The following is a 21,038-nucleotide window of genomic DNA, read 5'->3' as shown; positions in this document are numbered from 1 at the left end:
GAGTGGTAGTGGGACTCCAAAAGCAGTTAAATAAAACAAACTAAAAACATCTTTTTGCCTAAGACTTTATTGGTAAATGCTGTGCATAAATTTGCATTTCTAAAGCCTTTATTTTTTTTTTCAAAGACTGGCACTTCAGTGTTTAGTTGGGCATTATTTCGTGTGTTCCCCTGTTACTTATGCATTAATTAGTTTTGTTTACCTGTGCATAATTTTTCCTAATTTCACAACAGTTGTTGTTTTTGTAATTGACAATGCAATTTACTGCATGTATGCTTTCTGGCCCCCAAACAAGAATGTTAAGGTATGAAGCACCAACCTTTTTCATTTCAGATTGTTAAAAAAGGGATTGGTCATGACTAATTTCCAATTAATTTGCGGTTGATACAGGGAACAAAACAATGGCACCTACTAATTAAAATTTAAAATATTCCAAAGTGTCATCTTTAGGTGTCTGTGGAATATATAATTTCCATTTTGGTTCATTGTTGGATCTGTAACACCCGTGAGCTTGACAGCTCTATTAATTTAAAGGCTCAGTAATACCTATTAGTACAAAACATGAAAAAAATACCATTAATCATTTATTTTAATTTTGCAGCTCTGTCATTTTCACAGTATGTTTTAAAATTATGATGACACCATAATGTGCACAAATCGACCTGGATGATGGGGAAACGGATCACACTCCTTAGGAGAGATAGTGAAGTACATTATTAGAGCTTAATTAATGCCAAACTGATTAGATTTGATTGCATTTTGCACAAAAAAATATTTTAAACAATTTTTCTTACCATATTATGTTGAAAAAGTTAATCCAACCACCTTATGTTTACAGTTAGACTTACCTTTTTTAGTTCTTCTCTTTAACACATTCTATTTAAATACTATAAAATGAACCTAAATTGTTCTATTATTCATTTTGAAAATCAAGCTAATGTAGTCACCAGTTTTATTTAGAAAAGTTTGTTTCATTTCAACTAAATTATAAACTTTCATCTTCATGTTCTTTGATAGAAACTCCTAACTCAAATTGAATGTAATATCCAAAACCACAAAAAGACAAAAAGTGAAATGAAAAACATAGCAAATACCTAATACTTTGTGTTTTTATATTGATTTGACCCAGCACCATTACATTCTAAAAGTGGAAAATTGTATGCACTGAATGAAATTTTGTCATTAGTTTTCAAGAGGAGCAATGTTTTAAAAATATTTTTATATCTAGTTCAAAATATAATATATTCTCCCAGAATGGGTAGTCTCCCATTCTGTGGGCACCCTCAGACTGATAACAGGAGATTTGCTTTCTTTCCTTCTGGAGCTGTTTGAGGTCTCTCTTCTGGAAATACAAACTGTAGAACCACAAGGCCTGTAACTGAATTTCTTCCCACAATTGCCTTCTAGTCATACTTTATCTAGTTCTTCACTTCATCAGATTTTGCATATTAAAATTAGAATGTGCCTAACACATCCCAAGCTTCTCCTCAAAGAGCAACAAACCTACATTGCTGAAAGTCTTAAGGAGTAAATCTTCTTACCCCTCACAGAGAATAGGTTTTGTTGTTTTCACAGAGGTATCCCCCAGAGTGAGTTACCCATTTCAAAAGCAAAAATTTGAATTAAAAAATTCTTAATAAAAATGTGGGGGCAACTTTCCTCACAAGTCCCCCTGTGTGCCGTGGATGAAATTAAACACTACCAAGACATGATCTACTTGGGGAAGAAGGGTGGCCAATCTCTCGAAGGGGAAGGGCCAAGAGCCCCCTGCTCAAACGGCTTTTATTGAGTTTGTTTGCACAAGAATACAGGTAAGAATCAAACAATAGATAGCATTCAAAGAACTATGCGGGCTTATTCTCAGTCAGGGTCAGATAGCTTCACAAGCCATAAAACTTTGAGGAACAAACTTCTTGCTTGGACCCTTATGATTTAAATGAGAGCATTCTAAACAAAGCAGGTTTCACAGGATTTTTACATAGTCTTTCTTATGCCTGATTTACCCCAGGTACCACTCTAGCAAGGCAAGGAGCTGCACTGCCTCCCCATCAGGTATTCAGGCTTAAGGGGTTGGAGCCAGGAAGTACTTCTCCCAGAGTACATGGGGACTCGGGCTTTGTCAAAGCCGGAGGGTGAGAGTCCATTGCTCCCCATTTGTCAAAGCCCCCAAGTCCTTCCATGATGGCCTCCCAAGTGATCATGTCTGACCTAGGTTGTCCCTCTCTGAGGGGTCATTCCTGCCATGGACATTGACCATGCTTTGGGGGCAGGGAGGAAACTGAGGCAGCATTTGCTACCAGAGGCAAGCTTTGTCTCCTGCTGCTCCCATTCCAAAGGTCGTCGCTTGCCCTTAGTCACAAGAGGTTGAGTTACAATTCCTAGAACCAGGCAGAGCAGTCCACAACATAAAAATACACTGAATAGAATTTAATAATGTACTGCTCTTATTTCCTTCAATAGTTAGAAAATAGTTTCACTGGTTTCATTTGAGGAGGCAAACATTTTGAAGAATTTTACATATTATATTTTTTATCCCCATGACAGTTCCATTGGGTGAATAAAATAAATATCATTAGACATTATTTTCAAATCAACAAATAAAAGTTAAGAAGAGAATACAATTATTTAATCCAAGCTAAGAATGTCAGATTCGCTTTATCTCTTCAACAAATATTTATCGAATTTCTTATCAATGAATGTGCTGACATTTTGCCCTAGTTATAGAACAAGGAAATGGAAAGAAATCAAAAAGACATGATCTCTGATCTCAGTGAGGTTGTACATTACCCAGAGTCATACATATACATGGTTCCAGTAATGATGTAAGTTCTGCGATACTGTGGTGCTGTGATTATATGGTACTATGGTACTATGACAGGGTGCAAGAAAGGAATTTGACCACCTCAAAGGAAGTCTAAGAAGACTCTCCAAAGAACTCAAAATAGATCCAAGAACTAAGGGATGAGGAGTATATAACTAAGCATAAAGGGAGGGAAGACTGTCCTATGCAAAGGGAATAGCATGGGGAGCTAAGGAGCATAGTTGCATAAGGATATGAAAGATGATGTGACAGGTATGGACCAGGAGGACAAGAGATGTGCATTCAGGCAGGTGATTCAAGGGAGTCAGAGCTACGGGGCCTGGAAGCTCACAGGAAGGATTTTTAGCTTTAGTTTAAGAGACACGTGGAACTAAAGAGACTTTAAGCAGGGACAGTGATGTGATCAGGTTTGCATGGTGATGAAATCATTCTGGGTGGGGGATGAATTATAAGGAAAGGTAATAGCCAGTTAGGAGCCTTTTCTTTAGAACTCATCATTTTTACCATTTAATATATTTTTAAAGTTATCCCCACTGAATGATTAATGAATAAATATAATGCACAGTCAATAACTGGATAGTTAAAATGGACTAAATTTTCCTTGCTGGCAAGAACAGTCTTAAATTAAAATAAATTGAAGGTTTATTATTTTCATCAATCTGTTCGGGCTTTAGAGTGGTGGTAGTAAAAGACAAAGAAATCAAGAGTTACAGAAAATATCTGAGGGATAAAATTGGTAGATTGTTTATAGGAGGTAAGGAGAAGGTGCCAAGGATGATCCAGGTTTCTGGCTTGAACAATTGAATAAATGGTGGAGCAATTCCATGGAGGAGGAGACTCTGGAAAATATCTAGGTTATGTTCTCTCTACTCCAACACAACACAAGTAAATCACATTCCCTGATCAATGCCCTGGGCACATTGTTAGGAAAGTCAATTATCCATATACCATGTGATGGCAGTTTTTATGGGTAGCATGTCAAAATGTTTATTGGATTACCATGAAATAGTGTAACATTGATTGGATGTCTCTAAGATCAGTGCTATAGTGTTCCAAATAACCAGTGTATAGCTGAGTTTAGCAATTGACTCATTAAAGAAGTTTCTTTTCAGAATATGTCAGTATGTGCTTATTATTAGTCTCTCTGGGTTCAAAAAATTTTTCTTTCTGTGGTTAGCACAGGTCCCACATGGATTTTTTTCCTACTCTTCCCTTTGGGTAGAAGTAGAACCTGGCATGTCCTGCAATGCTACCAGGTGCTTCTGGCCTCCTCAGAGAGAAGGCAGATGGTCATAATATGCCATTTCCCAGTGTCACCCAAGGAATCCTAAAAGCCTTGTTGTCTCAGATAGGAGAGGGGTTAGCAAAATGTGTTCTCCGCTGGACCAAACATAATTACCCTAAATATAGCAAGTAACATTTATTAAGCACATATATGGCATGCAAAGTCTCAGCATGTGCTTGCAATAATCCTATAAATTAGGTGTATTGTTATCTTCCTTTAGTAAACAGAGACTCAGGCTCAAAAATCTGAGACACATTGGCTAGTGTCCATGCTGGCAGTCAAAGCTTTGTCTCATATCTCAAGTTCATGATTTTTAAACTTTCAATATCTAAAAAGACCTCATGGGGAAAACATATGAACTATTACTCATTAAGAAAAGTAGAATCACAAGTAGTTAATATTATGAATGTTCTCTGATGAGAGTCAAGGGAAAATTTTTGTATTATTTTGTTTTCTGTTTTTATGTTTATTCTTATTTTTGCTTTTGTTTTGTTAGAAAGGCCCTCCAAAAAGGAAAAATAATTTACTAAGTTAAAGCTGTGGGTTAAGTTTCTCTGTAGAGACTCGGGTATTATAAAAAGGGTTTTTTTAAGTGTTGACCTTTCCTGGCAACCAACTTACAGCCATAAAGTATTTTGGAAGGGAGAACCAGATTTATATCTTTAAATAGATTTCATACCTAGGTATGAATATTTTCCCTCCAACATGGCCAAATAGCTCATCACCTTTAGGAAAAAGTTTCACTTTTTCTTATTACCATACACATTTAAAATTCCCGTGAATTTCATCAGCAAGTAAACCTCTCAAACCCATATTTTAAAGATTTATTGTAAATTCTTCTCAATGATTTCTCTGGATTTGATGTTAGATCAAAGACTATAACATTAAACTTGGAAATTACTATCATTTCAGAAAATAATGGCTGGAATCATAAAGAAGCTGGCACAGAAATTTTAGAAAATTGTTATGTTTCATTGCTTTGCTTTTTGGCAGTTATGGACCTGGAAAATTTAGCATGCTCTTTATTCCCACTGTCATATGGCTCAGCTATACGCATGAATTCAAAATGGTTTCCATTATCGGAAGGAGACAATCTTATTCCAGGATCAGGCTAGGTAACTGTTAATGTTCCAGATAATTGCTAAATTAAACTCTCCCCACAGATATTTTATGGCATTTATTTTGCTCTGAAAACCCCATTCATTTTTAAGGTAGCTGAATAAATCCAGTGATAATGAACTCTTAAAGAGATGAAGCAAGGAAGAAAATATTGGCTAGGTAACAGGGAGAATATTTAAAAGGCAAAATGCCATCTGCTGAGGTACTTTCTAAGAACTACAATGTTATTAAGCCCACCATGGTACAAAGCAGTAAAGAGATTATGCATTTAAGTCAAATTTGATAAGTTGATGTATCGTCAAAATTGGGAAAGGAAGCATGTATTCTTATGGAGAGTTGTCACGGAGTGAGTTCTGGATACGGCACTCAGGATAGCGAAAATAGACCACGTGGAATTACTTGCACTTTCATCCATTTCTTAGCTATTGACCCATTACATTATAATTTGAAAGTAAAATTCATTTCTTCCACTCTATGCCTCATAATTCTAGATGTGGCTTTCAGTATTCGACGGTAATTATATCAGAGGTCAGCAAGTTATGGCTTCGGGGGCAAATCTAAACAGCTGTGTGGTTTGTATAGCCAGAGAGCTAAGACTTTTTAAAAATTTTGAATGGTTGAAAATATCAAAATAAGATTGTTGAAATTCGAATTTTAGTTTCGTACATTGTTTTACTGGAACTCAGCCACACCCACTCATTTACATATAGCCAATGGATACTTTATGCCACAGTGGCAAAGTTGAATAGCTACAAAGACCCTCTAGCTCACAAAGCCTAAATATTTACATGTACCCCTCTACAGAAAATTCTTGGCAACGTCTGAATTACATGAACAACTGCTTAACCATCCTGCAATACACAACTCTCAAGTATGATGATGTCTAGATTTAGAAACGGTGTAAACAATTCAGTAACTTAATCACTTGCATGCAAACCACTGTGACGAATTGAGGCACACCTAGCCTCGACACATGCAATTGGATGGCTTCACCCTCATTAATAGAAGAGGACTAGGCCGCGTTGAAGATTGATTAGCAATGTTTATATGATGATGCCTCTTTCTGAATTTTCTCCTACCTCTCTGGCTACTTGTGCTTAGGTTCCTTCATGGGACATCATTCCCCAGCTTCCCCTTTAACGTCCGTGTTCCTCAGTTACACGGTCTAAACTTCCATTGGAGATTCGCCCCAATGTCCTACAGAAATCTCTTCTCAGTGAGTATCATTGTAAGCTTGTCACACCCGAATCTGTTTCAAGACTCTTCTCCCTTCTGAACACCAGGCCTAAGTATCTAAAAGACACTGAACATTTCCTTCAGCCTGTCACACTCAACGCTGAGTTCACCAATTTCCTAGCCCATACCCCTGTTAAAAATGTATCTTTCTATATAAATTATCTCCCCGTACATAACAAGCAAAGCTAAAAGCATAAAAATCATACTAGAGTTTTTCCCTTTTCCAATACCACACAGCCAATCAGCTGGCATCATGTCCTGTGGGTGGTACTCCCCTGAGAGCTGTCAAAGCTGCCACTCCCATAACTGAAGTCCATTTTGATACAGCTCTGGATGGTGTTAACCTTCCAGCTGATCTCCTGCCCCTGGTATGGCACCCAGAGTGATGTTGCCAAAGCTCAGGTTTAATTATGTCCTGTCTTTCCACCACAATCTATGTGGCATTGCTTTGTCTCCCATTGCATCCTGAGAATACTTCTGTAGCACAAGGCACATCACATTGTACCATCGCACATGTTACCATCATTGGACCAAACTTGTCCTTCAAAGCAACTGTGTGTAGCATTTTGCATTTCTGCCAGCAGTGTATGAGAGTGTTGCTTTGCATCCTCACCAGCTTTTGCTGTTGTCAGTGTGATCCTATGCTTTTTAATCTCTCTCTTAGCTCAATCATTGGTTTTGCTGGAGAACACCCTCCAAATATGTTTTAAAGGGCATGTAAAAGGTAAAAACTCTCTAGGTCCTTTTATGACTGAAAACATCTTCATTGTAGCCTTAAGTTTAATCAATACATTGACTAAGTATAGAATTCTAGGATAAAATTAACTTTTCCTCTGGGGGTTGAAGGTGTTTTTCTGTATTCTTTTAGCACTAATGTATTTGAGAAGCCTGATGCCATGCTGGTTTTCATTTTTCTGTAAATGACCTGTTTTTCCTCTCAAAGGGCATTTAGAATCTTCTTTTTATGCCTGTGCTTTGAAATTTCAGAATAATATGTGATTTGAGCTGGGACAGACAGGGATCGAAGTTTGATTGGCAGAAAAGGGAGAGAATGTTCTCCCGGGCAACATTGGACATGAAGGTACAGAGGTGGGAAACAAGGAGTGCTTGCGAGTTTGAGTCAGCTGTGAAAGCTTTTTCATTTTTTTTTTTGCAGTTACGAACCTGACTTGTGTAGTGCAGATTATGAATCTGTGTAAGTTGTTGTCCTATATTGTAAAATCGGAATGTTGACACCTACCTGTGAGGGTTGTGGAGAGAATAAAATTAGATTATATAAAAATAAAATAATTAAAAATTATTTTTTGGAAGCAGGTAGGACAGCTCTTTGAAATGAGAATAGCTTCTTCTCTGTCTCAGATAAGTCCTTCAGTAGGTGGACGTGATCTCCAGGTACTGGACATTCAGTGGGGAGTTCAGATAACCTGAGGAAGAGAAACACTACCCTTAATAATAAAAGGTGGTGGGAAACAGGGATCTAGGAAAGAAAATGCCAATGAGTTGGGCCAAACCTACCTGGAGCACGAGTCAGTGAAGGCTCTCCTCTTTCCTGACTTTAGTTGGCTTAAAGAAGGTCTTTGGAGACCACATAAATGTCTAGTGGGAAGAGACACACTGTTCACTGTCTGGTATGAGACATAAATCCTCTCTTCTATCTCTTTTATGAAATTCCACACTCTTATAATAATACTTTTCTGGGAGTAGACTTTTGTTAAGGCCTCTCAAATAAATGGATAAAACAGGTAATATTTGAATCATGTGTACAACACTTAGCATATTGATCAGCACCCAGTAGGAGTCAATTTTTTATTCATGTTATTATTCTTAATATTACAGCTATGAGGCGGTACTGTCACGCTGTGCACCTCTGGCCACCTAATAGAAACAGGAAAACTGCGTTGTAATCCTGGATCTGCTCTATGTGTGTGCATCTTTGTTTCATACTGACTTATTTTAAAACTGAAACCGAAGTCAAATGCTTTCGTAGTTCCATTTTTCAATGTGCTAAATCTTAATTTGAAGCAGGGAGATGGAATTAGAAAGTGTCATGGGACCAAGTGCCTCTCTTCTGCCTGTGCTGCTTTCCAAGGGAGTAGTGACACGTGGAAATGAAGAGTCTTTATATGGGGACGCCATCCTGTCACTGACAATATTTATCCACCTTCATGCAGCCATTCCAGCTCCAAGGAGCCCCATCACCGCTGCTCATGTGTGCCCACAATTTTCTGCCATTTATAACCTCAGCTTCCCTTCCGAACTCAGTAGTCAAATATCAAGTTGCAAAACGTCTTGCTCATAGCTGGTTCTTGGTTAAATATTTGGTGCACTGAGGAACAACCAATAAGTAATTACTTGAATCGTGAAAGATGGAAGCACTCAGAGACAGGCTGATGGTTGGTTCCAGTCCTCAGATTGCTAAAACAAGGTATTCTGAATTCTCGGGAAGCTGCTCCTTACTCATTGTTGTTTTTCTAGTAGAGAGCATGTTCTCAAAATAAATAAATAAATAAATAAATAAATAAATAAATAAATAAATAGAAATACATGAGCGTTGGATATATACAATTATTCCAGGCCTGGTGAGGTTCCTTAACCAGGTTTCGCCCCACCAGTGGGCAATCTGAACCTGAAGCTACATATAAGTCCCCAGTGTTCTGAAGCCCACACCTGGACTTTCTGTGATTATGACAAGCAACAGTTCACCTGGACTAGAATCATTCTCATCCATAATGGAGTCATTTTTGCTTCTACTCAGATATAGGGACATGTGACTTTGCAATGAAATGCCATATGCAGAAAGCCTGGGTACATCAGAGACATTTCACGAATCCCGGTTTCCTCCATGTTTTTCCCCCCAACTAAGAGGAAAACACAGGCAATTGTTTCCCATTTCCATAAACACAGATAGGGAAAAAAAGGTGTAGACTTAATTGTTCACAGAAATAATGTTAGATTAAAGGAAGAGTTGTGCATTCTGACCACAGGACTCATTTGACAACAAAGAGGGCATGTTATAGACAATTTTAAAAATAGGACTGGCCATTATCCTGCTTAGAAACTGAAAACTAGAACTCCCGGTTCGTCAGTGACATGGATTAAATGTCCCATTGTGTCAGGGACACTGAATGAGATATTGTGCTATTTTCAAAGGCATAACAACATGTGATTTCTTTTAAAAAAAGGATTTCCAATATAAAGATAGCCATAATCAAACGAAATTGAAATGCCTAAAAAATTACAAAGAACAAACAAAATCTCCCCCACAGTAATTTGTGGCATTTCGGCTGTTCTTTGTTACAAACTGATGCTAACCTTATATAAGTAACTACAATGACACATTTCTTCCCTCGGTAATAGTGATCGTATTTTCCAGCGTGTGCTAGTACTACTGTACCCGCTAAAGGACTTAGTCCAGCCCCTGGGACTCAGAAATGTATACCTTCTTCCTTCAGCCACAAATGTTCTTCTTGAAGCTGATGTTATTATATAAGTAATATATGATAACTTCTTCCCCAGGTACCTATTTTAAAATACTACCTTTGTATTTAAAAGATTCATGTTCGTGTTCAACATTTAAAAAATAGTGCCTTTCTGCTCAGCCCCCAATTCAGGCTTTGCATCATTATTGCATGTGCTTGCCTTTCCTACCTAACTATGATATCTTGGGGACAGAAGATGTGTATTGTCTCTCTTTCAAAGTTCCTGGAATAATGTCTAACGCATAGGAGGAGCTCAATCAACTTTGTGAAATGAATAAATGAACGAGCGATGTGGTGCTAGATACTTTATAAAGCTAAAATTCAGAGAAGGTTAACATCAACAGGATGCAGGAGGGGGTAATCTAAAGCTGAATTATTAAGAGACCTGATAAAGATCTCTTTGAATCTACATATATAGGTGCATTCTGGTGTTTTAACCCTACAACTATCAATTCCCCAGTTCATCAGGTAAAAATAAAATAAAATTAGATATCTGGAGAGTTAGGGGCTAGGTTAGCCTAGTAGCCTTTCACAGGTACAATTTATTTTTTACAGTTAACAGAAGAACACATAATCTTCCTGGGATAACCTGATTCCAACAGAGTTAAATAAAGTTGTTCATTTTTTCAGCTTTTGACATATATTTCTGTCTTTCTAGACTGTGAAGGAAATCTCTATTTCCCAAAAGCCCCAGTGCCAATTTTAATGATCTTGTCCACGTGACATTCTTTTTTTTTTTGTTTCATTACTATTAGTGAATGACAAGTGAAGGATATTCATTTTAACTTGAAAATGTCAGGTATGCACTTTAAGAGATATATTTTTGCAGCTTTTAATGAGGTGGTGTTTCTTTTTGAAAGAAATACTCATCTCTGACGCCAGGGCTATGCAGGTGACAACTGATATTTAATAAGGGATGGTTCTTGTATTAGTTTCCGATCTCTAAAGAAAATGTCTCAGATTGCTTTTGAGGAACTCTTAGCATCAGTAGCCCAAAGGCAAGATGTGACCTTTTTATTACATAATGATAATCATTTATTATCTTACAATGTATCTTAACGTCACAGACAAAATGCCACTTTGATAATTGCTTTCAATTAGCTTTGAGCATAGCGTATATTCACAAAATGTCTTCTCTAATTTTGACTTGAATTAGAGAAAATTGCAGGCATAATCTACTTTAAGCTTCCCATTTAAGGTGATTCGCAGTTTTTATATCCAAGAAATCAAAACGAGTAGCTTTAGAACAGTCTCTCAAAGTGTGTAAGCAGGTTTTTCAGTATTCGATTCTATTCTATTGCCAATTAATTAACCAATGAAAAAGTAGTTCATCATTCCTGACCTTTTATGTACATTAACTTATAATTTTCAATTCTAATGGTTGTTTTGAAAATTAAGCTTGGCCATTCCTGTTGAAAGAGAGAAACATCTGATTAGTAAGATAAATAAGGCTTATCTTGATGCCAAGTTCATCCTGATGTTTGGTTGTAGCTGGAATTCTGGACACTCTAATGTTGCATCTGCTCCTGTTGTAAATAAATGATACATAGCGAATGGTCAATACCTTGTATGAGATAATTATGTAACCTAAAGAGGAGTTTGGGAGTATTACTACGATTGAAGTTAGAGGTAACAAACAGGATGTTTAAAATGTGATTTCAATTAATTTTTATGTTTTGTTAGTACCAAGCATTGGAATATGGTTTACATGCATATCTTTATCTCTCTTAAAAATATTTTTGAAATAATAGAACTCAGAAACTGCATTTTTATGCTTGTGGTGTTTATGGGCTATTATTAACCTAACAGGAATTCTTTTATTTATTTATTTATTTATTTATTTCCAATTTTTTATTTAATTATTTTTCAAGTACAGTTTTCTGTCTATTACTCCCATCCCACCCCCCATCCTCCCCCCCCACCCCCCATCCTCCCCCCTCCCTCCCATTTCCACCCTTCTCAGTTGTTGTCTATGTATCCTTTATATAGGTTCCTCTAAATCCCTCCCTTATTTCCCCTGAAATTCCCTCCCCTCTCCCCTCTGGTCACTGTCAGCCTGTTCTCTATTTCAGTGTCTTTGGTTATATTTTGCTTGCTTGTTTGTTTTGTTGTTTAGCTTCCTAACAGGAATTCTTAGGAATTGGTATTATATCTGAGATTACTCTCTTTCTCTTTTTTTTTTTCCTCTAGATAAAAATTACACACAAGAACCAAGCCCCGATGCTGATGGGCCCTCCTCCAAAAACTGGGTTGTTCTGCTCCCTCGTCAAAAGAACAAGGAACATAAGCAAGGAATAATCGCGTATTGTTTTCATTCTCAGATCTAATTAGCATATTTGGGCCATGGAACACTTATGCTGGAAATTTTTGAATCATTTCAAGTCTCCTGCTCATGCAAAATCATGGAATTCGTCTAAAATTCATCTTAACAGTTTCTGTTACTGAGTTAATGTAAAGTTCATCTATTAGAAAATTTGTCTCAGTTTTTATAGACATCTATGCATGAAGAAAGCAGAAGTTTACATGAAGTGATATTACAAATTTTTGTTGCATGCATTCCCATAGATTTTTATGTCTCCTACCCATTCCTCCTGCAGTGTCCATTTCCTAACTGTGATTTTAAAAAAACTTGTAAACATAAAAGAGGATACCATGGGGAATATGATTCTCAGTGTGATGTCAGCCATCAGTAAGCACTGATGAGTAATGCTACATGAAACTGCAGATCACTCTACTTTTTCCTTTTTGAGTCAGTGTATCAATCGTCTTTGGCCTATGACTTGAGGAGAAACTTCTAACTGAAAGATTTTATTAAATAGTTGTATATGATACCTTGCTCTATCTAAATAATCTTTCTTTAACTTCTTAGTGCTTCTGAGTGGAATTTACAATATCAGGCATAAAATTTTCTTGTGCTGAAAAATAGAAAGTGGTTTTTATTTTATTTAGTTTTGTTTTTAATTCCAGAAATAAGTGAAAACATGCTACTTCGCAGTGAAGTGTGGTAATATGACAAGCCTTATTCCTTTCTGCATGTATAAACCTAGGAGATTATTCATAATCACCCCAGTAACCAAATAGATGTTTTAAACTATGTGCCTAATAAACTGTGTTTTCCACCAAAGATTCAGAAAAAGATGCGTGAGAGAAATGTTTTAATGCATAATTAATTGGGGAGAAAATTTATGGCTCTTACAATTAATCTTTTGATGACTAAAGCTCTGGAAGAGAGTGAATTACCAATTAATTATAATTAAAATCCTCACCTTTCAGAGACAGGCCATACCCCACACTCAAAGTTCACTATTACTAACTTAACAAGGGTTAGATATAAAAAGCTGATTTCTTGCTCTTTTTTATTTTTTTGCTCTTTTATAAATATAAGTGTCTGTAATTGGTAATGGATCATTCAGTATACTGAAGAAAATAAATGATTGTATCAGCTCCTTTCTAATATAAATCGATACTTGTAATGATTCTGAGCTCATGGAAGCAAGTCATGACCCCCTCACCTCCTCCACTGCCATCCCTATGACATTTCAAATGTTTATTTGCAAATAATGGCCTTGATCATTGTTTAAGATACTCATGGCATGGTTGGATTGTCTGACTGTTTGAAGAAACTGTGGAATAGTCATTTTCTTACTGTTTCATTTGTTCTGTGATACAAAAGGAAATGCTTTCCTGAGCAATTTAGTATTGTCCATTCATATTGACCTGCATCGCATCGTCGCATGGTTTGCGTTTTCAAACATGCCACAAGGAAAACGAGTGTTTGAAATGCATGATTTATTAGTTTCTCCCTCCACTCTGCATTAAAGTACTAATGATTTATCAGTTCTGTTTTTTATTGATTCATTCATCTTTGAATAACAAATAGTATTTAGTGATTCTGTTGAACACAATCCTGTGCATGGATTTATGGATTTCAAGTAAAATTGCTATAATTTTTGTTCTTTGCTTTGAAAACTCAACTGAATGCTTTATATCAAATAGCTACTTTCAAGAAATGTGCTATAAGGGAAGATTATGTAGAAAGCATATTCTATTGTGTTCCAGGAACATTAAATGGTAAATATCAATCAACAATAAATTTAATTGCTTTGAAAATAAAAGCTTTTGAATAAAATTAAGACATAATTTAGCATTCCCAGGAAAATTATTATTACAATTATAAATGTAGTGCCACAATTGTTTTCCCTAGTATAATTTGTTTCAATGGTATTTGGCAGAACAGTAATCGAGACCAAAAAAGATTCAAAAGAGTAACAAATGAATTACGGGTATAATGTTATGTAATACACACATTTTTTATGTGTATCTATGGTTACAAGTAATAAATATTTTCACATGAACTGACAAAATTGTCTACAATGGTCAGGCAGGCTTTCTGTCAGATGCATATTCTGAAGCCACAAATGATTTTATGCTCAGTACAACATGCAGTTACTTCTATTTTACATCTATTTGGCTTCTATTTGGATAGTTACTTCTTGGGTACCTTTTAGAGAATATAGTTTGAAGGCAGCCACGGTTTGTGAATCATTCTTAATGATCTGTGAGGTGGAAGGCCGTTGAAAAGACAGTTAAGATGAGGCAAATTAAACAGCTGGCCCATATGGCTGCAACAATTGAAATAATGGGACAGAGCTTTACTTCAATGTAGCTCCAAAACTGTAATTATCAATAATAGTATTTACATTTTCAATCAAGTGGAGTCTCTGGTATCAATAATGAATGTTCAAATAGCAATCAAATTTTACATCTGACAACTATTTTCTGGAGATACTCACGTGCCTGCCCTTCAAGGACACTACTCCTGGGATTTGGAAAGTAGCTGATAAAACCCTACCTGATGGTTTTGAAGTCAGAGAAAATATTCTTCCCATTTCAATGCCAGTTTCAAGTGAAGAATATTTATTTTAAGAAAATTCCTAAACTGAAAGTTCTATGTTATATTAAAATATGGGATAATGAATGTTAGCTTTACAAGATGGAGCTTTTTCTTGTGTGTGTGGGTGAGTGTTTGGGTAGTTGAGTCAATCTCTTTAAATATGGTAGACATAGTGATATAAAGTTTTAAGTGGATGAAGTTCTTAGTAAAAATTATCACTGAGTTTACAAAGGTCAAAGCAAAAGAGGAAAAGAGATATGTTCTTGGCTAAGCATTGTTATACACTTAGTTGGTACACTTAGTTATACACTTCATTATTTATTCCAAAATAAGCCTGGAGTTTATGCTTCTAATAGGAATGATGTATTTATGTAGAATCAGGAATTTTAAAGGTTGTATTTTTCCACTTAGATGTATAAACCATGTGCATTTGATTCAAAAAGTGGATGTCAGCTTATTATGGAGGATGAAGACATGTGGTAAAAAGAGAAAAAATTAACATTTTTTTAAATTTTTAAACTGGTTATGTGAATATAACCAGTATAAAGCAAATGGCTCAAATGTTTAGGGAAGTTGCAGAAATTTATTTTTTATTTAATTTTTACTGCATTTTTGCCATTACCACTTGGTCCCCTTACACTCCCCGCCCCCAGCAATCATCACAATGTTGTCCATGTCCATGAGTCTCTTTTTTTTTTTTTGCTCAGTCTCTCCACCACCTAACCCCCCTCCCCCAACTTACTTGTCATCCTGCTCTCCATGCCTGAGTCTGTCCCCATTTTCCTTGTTAGTTTGTTTATTGGATTCTACATATGAGTGAAATCATGTGGTATTTGTCTTTCTCTAACTGGCTTGTTTCACTTAGCATGATGTTCCCCAGGGTCATCCATACTGTTGCAACATGTAAAATTTTCTCCTTTTTTACAGATAAGTAGTACTCCATTGTGTAAATGTCCCAGAGTTGTTTTACCCACTCACACAAACAGACCCAGCAGAGGGAGCCACACACTAGGGAGAAATTTAAATCCAATGGGAATTAAGAAGCATGTATAGAGTTCTGCATTTTATTCTTTTTTTTCACCTAGTTTTATGGTGATGGGAAGCAACTGCAGTTTTCCAGAAAGAATCTGCCTTAAATCTCAGATTATAGTCTACTAGAATGAGACAAAACTTTTAAATGGCTCCATTGATTTTTGTGTAAAACTTAGTTTGATATTTTGCTATTTATTGGGTACAGAAAGAAAAATGTACTTTTCATGGCACATATAACCACAAATAACTATTCAAATACCCTACCTTTATCCTGATATTTAAAATGATTGAGCCCTCATAATATATGCTGAATATATAAAATATAAATAAACAAAACAAACAGAAACCTGCAAAAGAGCTTTTATATTTTGAAAGGCAGAAATCACTCCTTAAATCTCCCAATTAAATTGCATTCTGTTTAAATAAAGTTTGGATAAACTCACATTGGTAGGATTCTATACACCCTCGTTGTGTTTAAAACCATGGTATTCACTTCATTATGGTATCTTATTTTCCCAGAAAGTGCCATATATACACACACATATATATGCATATATATACATATATATATATATATATATATATATATATTTCTGTTTTCTGAAATAAAAATGTTAACCACTCTGATCAGTGTCATCCCTTACTGCCACTGTGGCCCAATTTTGCTCATAAGTGAACTCTTCGAGAGTTGAAAGGAATCTCCTCCAGTGCATACCCACTGAGAGTACCAGGCCAGCAACCTGTCTTCTGTTGGAAAGTTAGGAGTCTGAGTGTTTGAGCACTGCCTTCTGTGTGATGAAGGGCCTGCTCAGTCTCCTTTGTCCTGCTCTGGCCCCACGTTGCTGCTGTGAACATTATTCCAGCAATTTCAGAGATTCCAGGAAAACAATAAACCGGATGGTAGAATAGTGGGAACTGAAGGACTGGGGCAGGGGTGGTGTGAGTACTTGCGTAAATCTTTCTAGATGAAACTGATTTCCAGTTTTACTTTGTGTAACAGACTTCAATAAATATCTCATGGGCACTGACTTGGTACAAAGATATTTTACGAGGGGGCTCCAGCAATTAAAGACTTTTTAAAAATGACCTATCTCTAAAAGTCTTTCTCTGTACTAGAAGAGTTAAGTGAATGAATGGTCGTATTACATGATGGAGTGAGGTAAGAACCAAGGTAAGCAAAATGTGGTACATATCGAAACGAGCAAAGATGATTTGGTGGGAGGGATTTGTAAACGCGTCTAGAAAAGATCAATCTGCAAATGGCCTTTCAGGTAGTGAGAATTTCACAGGCAGAGGTAGAACGAAGGATTCCCCTGAATAAGAGAAGGTGGGTGAAAGCGCGGGGATAGAAATCAAGTCTTGATGCTTCATTGCCTCATTTCATACAAAGGTTAGAGTATCTACAAATCAGGCATTTGGGTGGTGGTGGTTCTTAAAATTATTAGAAAAAGGAGCAAGAGAAGAGAAAGAAAGAAAGAAAAGAGAAACGGGGGAAAAGTAAAGGATGTAGATAATCAGAGAAGGTAAGAGAAACAATAAAAGCAAACACCAAAATTAGGATTAAGGAAGAATTAATTTCCCAATCTGGAAGAGGAGGAAATCTACATGTCCCAGGTATTGTACATATAAAGCCTCAAACAATATCTGGCCATGGTACATTTTCAGGGAGCATTTATGTCATTTTTAAATAATGTAAGTGACTTTATAAACTCTCTAAAGCTCACAGAACACTAAAGTGATAGAGAATTCTAACTGTAAAATGTGGCAATGCAAAATATAGAAAAATTAGGTATCAAAATGTATGTATAAAATAATACATTTTAAAATTCAAAATAGAGTCGTAAAACTCCCCAGTAAAAAAATAGAATAGTCTAACATCTTACAAAAGGAGTCAGTAATGCACACAAAGTTCCATCTCTCTTACTCAATTCTTCCATCCACCATCCATTCCTGAAGTCAGTTGATCCCAGAAAAAAATCACTGATTAAAAGTTTGTTAATAATACTCACATTTTGCCCTGGCTGGCGTAGCTCAGTGGATTGAGCGCGGGCCTGCGAACCAGACGATCGCGGTTCGATTCCCAGTCAGGGCACATGCCTGGGTTGCAGGCCGGTTCCTTGCAGGCTAACTCCCAGCAGGGGATGCACAAAAGGCAACCATACATTGATGTTTCTCTCCCTCTCTCCTTCCCCTCTAAAGATAAATAAATAAATAAAATCTTTAAAAAAATAATAATAATAATACTCACATTTTAGGGAGTTCGTAGCGTATTGGTGAAATATTAGAAAATATATTTGTGCTAAGAAGGGACTGCTCGGGTTGTGTGTCTACATGGTTCCCTGCTGTAGCCCATTTTCAAGATCCGGCAGGTTCAGGTGGTACCCAATAGTCCCAAAGAACACTTCTGTTTCTTTCTGGCAATTCAAAGATTTGAGAGGAGTAGAAAATTTAAACACTACACAGCCACTACACAAGTGTTCTTTTAACCTTGTGTTTCAATGTTAAAGGGGTCGTCACAATATTGAAGACGACCCCATCGTTAAGTTCCAACTTAATGCATGTCCACCTGCCTAGTGAATACCAGTGTGTAGAGATGCTGGAGCATGAAGGCTCTGAGACCAGACCTGAGTCCAACTATTCCATTGGCCACCTACTTGCTGTGAAACTTCAGGCAAGTTATTCAAGGTCTCTGTGCCTCAGTTTCTCAACTGTAAAGTCAGAATGTGTATTGAAAGAATTAAAGAATTCAGAGCCGTGTCTGGCAAACACACACATCTTAATAAAGGACAAAACATCCATGGTATAGCAGACCTTACTTAGTTCTGCAAAAATGGTTGACAAATGGTTGCTTTATCTATTAGAAAAATAGTTGTCAGCTGCAGGTTCAAAATAATGTGTCAGTGTATGTCCAGGTTATTTTCACAGTGTCACACTTCTTCCAACCTAATTCTCCCATAAATTTATATGTAAATTTGCAGATGTGCCAGAGTAACCTCCTACAAACGGTAAATCTGAGCAAACATTTTAACACCCCCAGAGAAGCTTATAATGGACAACTCAAGGAGCAAAGTAATATAATGAAACCTGTCACCTCAACCCTTGGTTGTCCAAAGGCATAGCTCTTGAAATTTCATTAACTTCTTTTTGAAAATTTTTTAAATTAGTTTTTTTTCACATAATTTAGTATTGATTATACAGCAGAGTGGTTAGATAATCAAATACACTGCAGTGTTTCTTGTGATATTTTCAGTAACTACCTAGCACTGTTCACTGTTCATTGTTGGCTATATTCCCTGTTCCATACTTTACCTCTCTGTGACTATTTTGTAACTGCCAATCTGGACTTCTTAATCTGTTCATCTCTTTCACCCAGTCCCCCATCCCCCCTCCTCTCTGGCAACTGCAAGTCTGCTCTCTGTGTCTATGAGTCTGTTTCCATTTGGCTTGTTCATTTATTTTGCTCTTTAGATTTCACATATTAGTGAAGTCATATGGCATTTGTCTTTCCCTGACTAATTTATTTCACTGAGCATAAAACCTTCTAGGTCCATCCATGCTGTTGCAAATGATTTCTTTAAAAGTGGTGGTACATTTATATATAATGGAATATTACTTGGCCATAAAAAGAATGAAACCCGTTAACTTTTTTATTCTATTCTTTTCTGTGCTTCTCCCTCCACTCCACCCACCACACCTCAAACACAAATCAATGTTATCCACATTTCACTGTCAACACTCAAATTCCACCCTGAATGCACACTGAATGGATTACCTCTGGCATCCATTCTGACCCATCTCTCTTCAGAGAACCTCAGGACCTATAAGAGTTGATTCGTGCTCATGGCTGAAAGCCTCTTGTAATAAGCACCATTGACTGTCCTCCCCACCCCCAGCCACTGAGGCTCAGGGCCTCCAGAGAGCTCTCCTGGTTCCTACTCTACCATCCAGGTCTGGCAGGTGCTAGAGGAGAGCCACTGGGAGTCGAGCTAGTGTCTACCAGCCTATTACACCTCCATAGCTGTCACACACCGGCACCTATGCTCCTTGCCTCTGGCCAAGCACCAACAGAAGAGTCAGCAGACCTCAGCCTGCCAGCAAATATTTCCCTAGAGTTGCCTTCTCAGGGTCAACACTGCAGAATCTGTGGACTTCATAGATCTCAGGCTTTAAGAAAGAAGGGGACAGGCTAGCTGGAAAAACAGCTGTGTGGGTAACAATGAGAGGCATTCCATAGCTGGTTTCCTGTCATGTAAGCACAGATGCTATAGCACCAGCAATGAGTGATGCAGAGGAGGCCAGTGGACAATATGGAATTAGAGGTATAGCCTACTTTTCCCGCCCTGTGAAAGACCACTCCATCCCAGTGAATGAGTTTGTGAAAACCCACCAAAACCTTACCCATCACAGTCATAAACAATGTTAATCTATGAACAAAAGTAGGAATCACTGCTTCTATAGTGCCTGCTCTGTTTCACACACAATTCTATAGATAAATGAATTCACTTGAGGTCCATAATTATCAACACCACCCCAATTCACTCATTACAAAATGAGACACAGAGGTGTTATCTGAAACTTAACCCAAGGCTGTCATTGGGCCAGTGCAGTGTCTTTGTGTCCAAACGGTGAGGGGGTGGTAGTCGGCTGTCTTCTACTCTCTGAGGAATGTAGCACGATGGCCCCCAAAAGCTGTCCACACTAACCTTTGGTACCCGTGACTATGTTATGTTACATGGCAATAGGGAACTAAGGTTGCAGATAGATTAAGGATGCTGAGCAGACCACTATAAAGAGAATATGCTGGATTATCCAGGTGGGCCCAATGTAACCTCAAGGATCCTTGAATGTGGAAGTGGGAGGCAGGAGGGTTGGTCAGAATCAAAAAGAGTTTTGAAAATGCTGCACCGCTGCCTTTGAAGATGGCTGAAGGGACACCCGAGCCACACGATGCGGGGCCTCTAGATGCTGCAAAAGGTGAGGAAAGAAATTGCCCCCAGCAGGAACCTGAGATTTTGGGTTTAGCCCACTAAAACCCATTTTGGACTTCTGACCCACGGCACTATGAGACATTTCTACTGTTTTAAGCCACTAAATGAGTAGTAATTTGTTATGGCAACAATAGGAAACTAATTTAGGTAGATAGGAAGGCAGAATATCCGCACTCAGAGCTGT

At 37.2% G+C, this 21,038-nt stretch overlaps 1 protein-coding gene across 1 annotated transcript in view; it reads left to right on the top strand.

Annotated features, from left to right (window-relative positions):
* DGKB (diacylglycerol kinase beta) overlaps window positions 1–13,599 on the top strand; it is a 610,815-nt gene extending 597,216 nt beyond the window's left edge. Inside the window, exon 26 of the mRNA XM_037056254.1 lies at window positions 12,131–13,599. Coding sequence (XP_036912149.1) covers window positions 12,131–12,238 — 108 coding nt within the window. The 3' untranslated portion in view covers window positions 12,239–13,599. The remainder of the gene's footprint in view (window positions 1–12,130) is intronic.
* The last annotated feature ends 7,439 nt before the right edge of the window (window positions 13,600–21,038 follow it).

The sequence above is a fragment of the Sturnira hondurensis genome, unplaced genomic scaffold (assembly GCF_014824575.4).
Source record: "Sturnira hondurensis isolate 20B ecotype Veracruz unplaced genomic scaffold, ASM1482457v3 Scaffold0008897, whole genome shotgun sequence".
In the NCBI taxonomy this organism is placed as follows: Eukaryota; Metazoa; Chordata; class Mammalia; order Chiroptera; family Phyllostomidae; genus Sturnira; species Sturnira hondurensis.
This window is presented reverse-complemented; position numbering and strand designations above follow the sequence as displayed.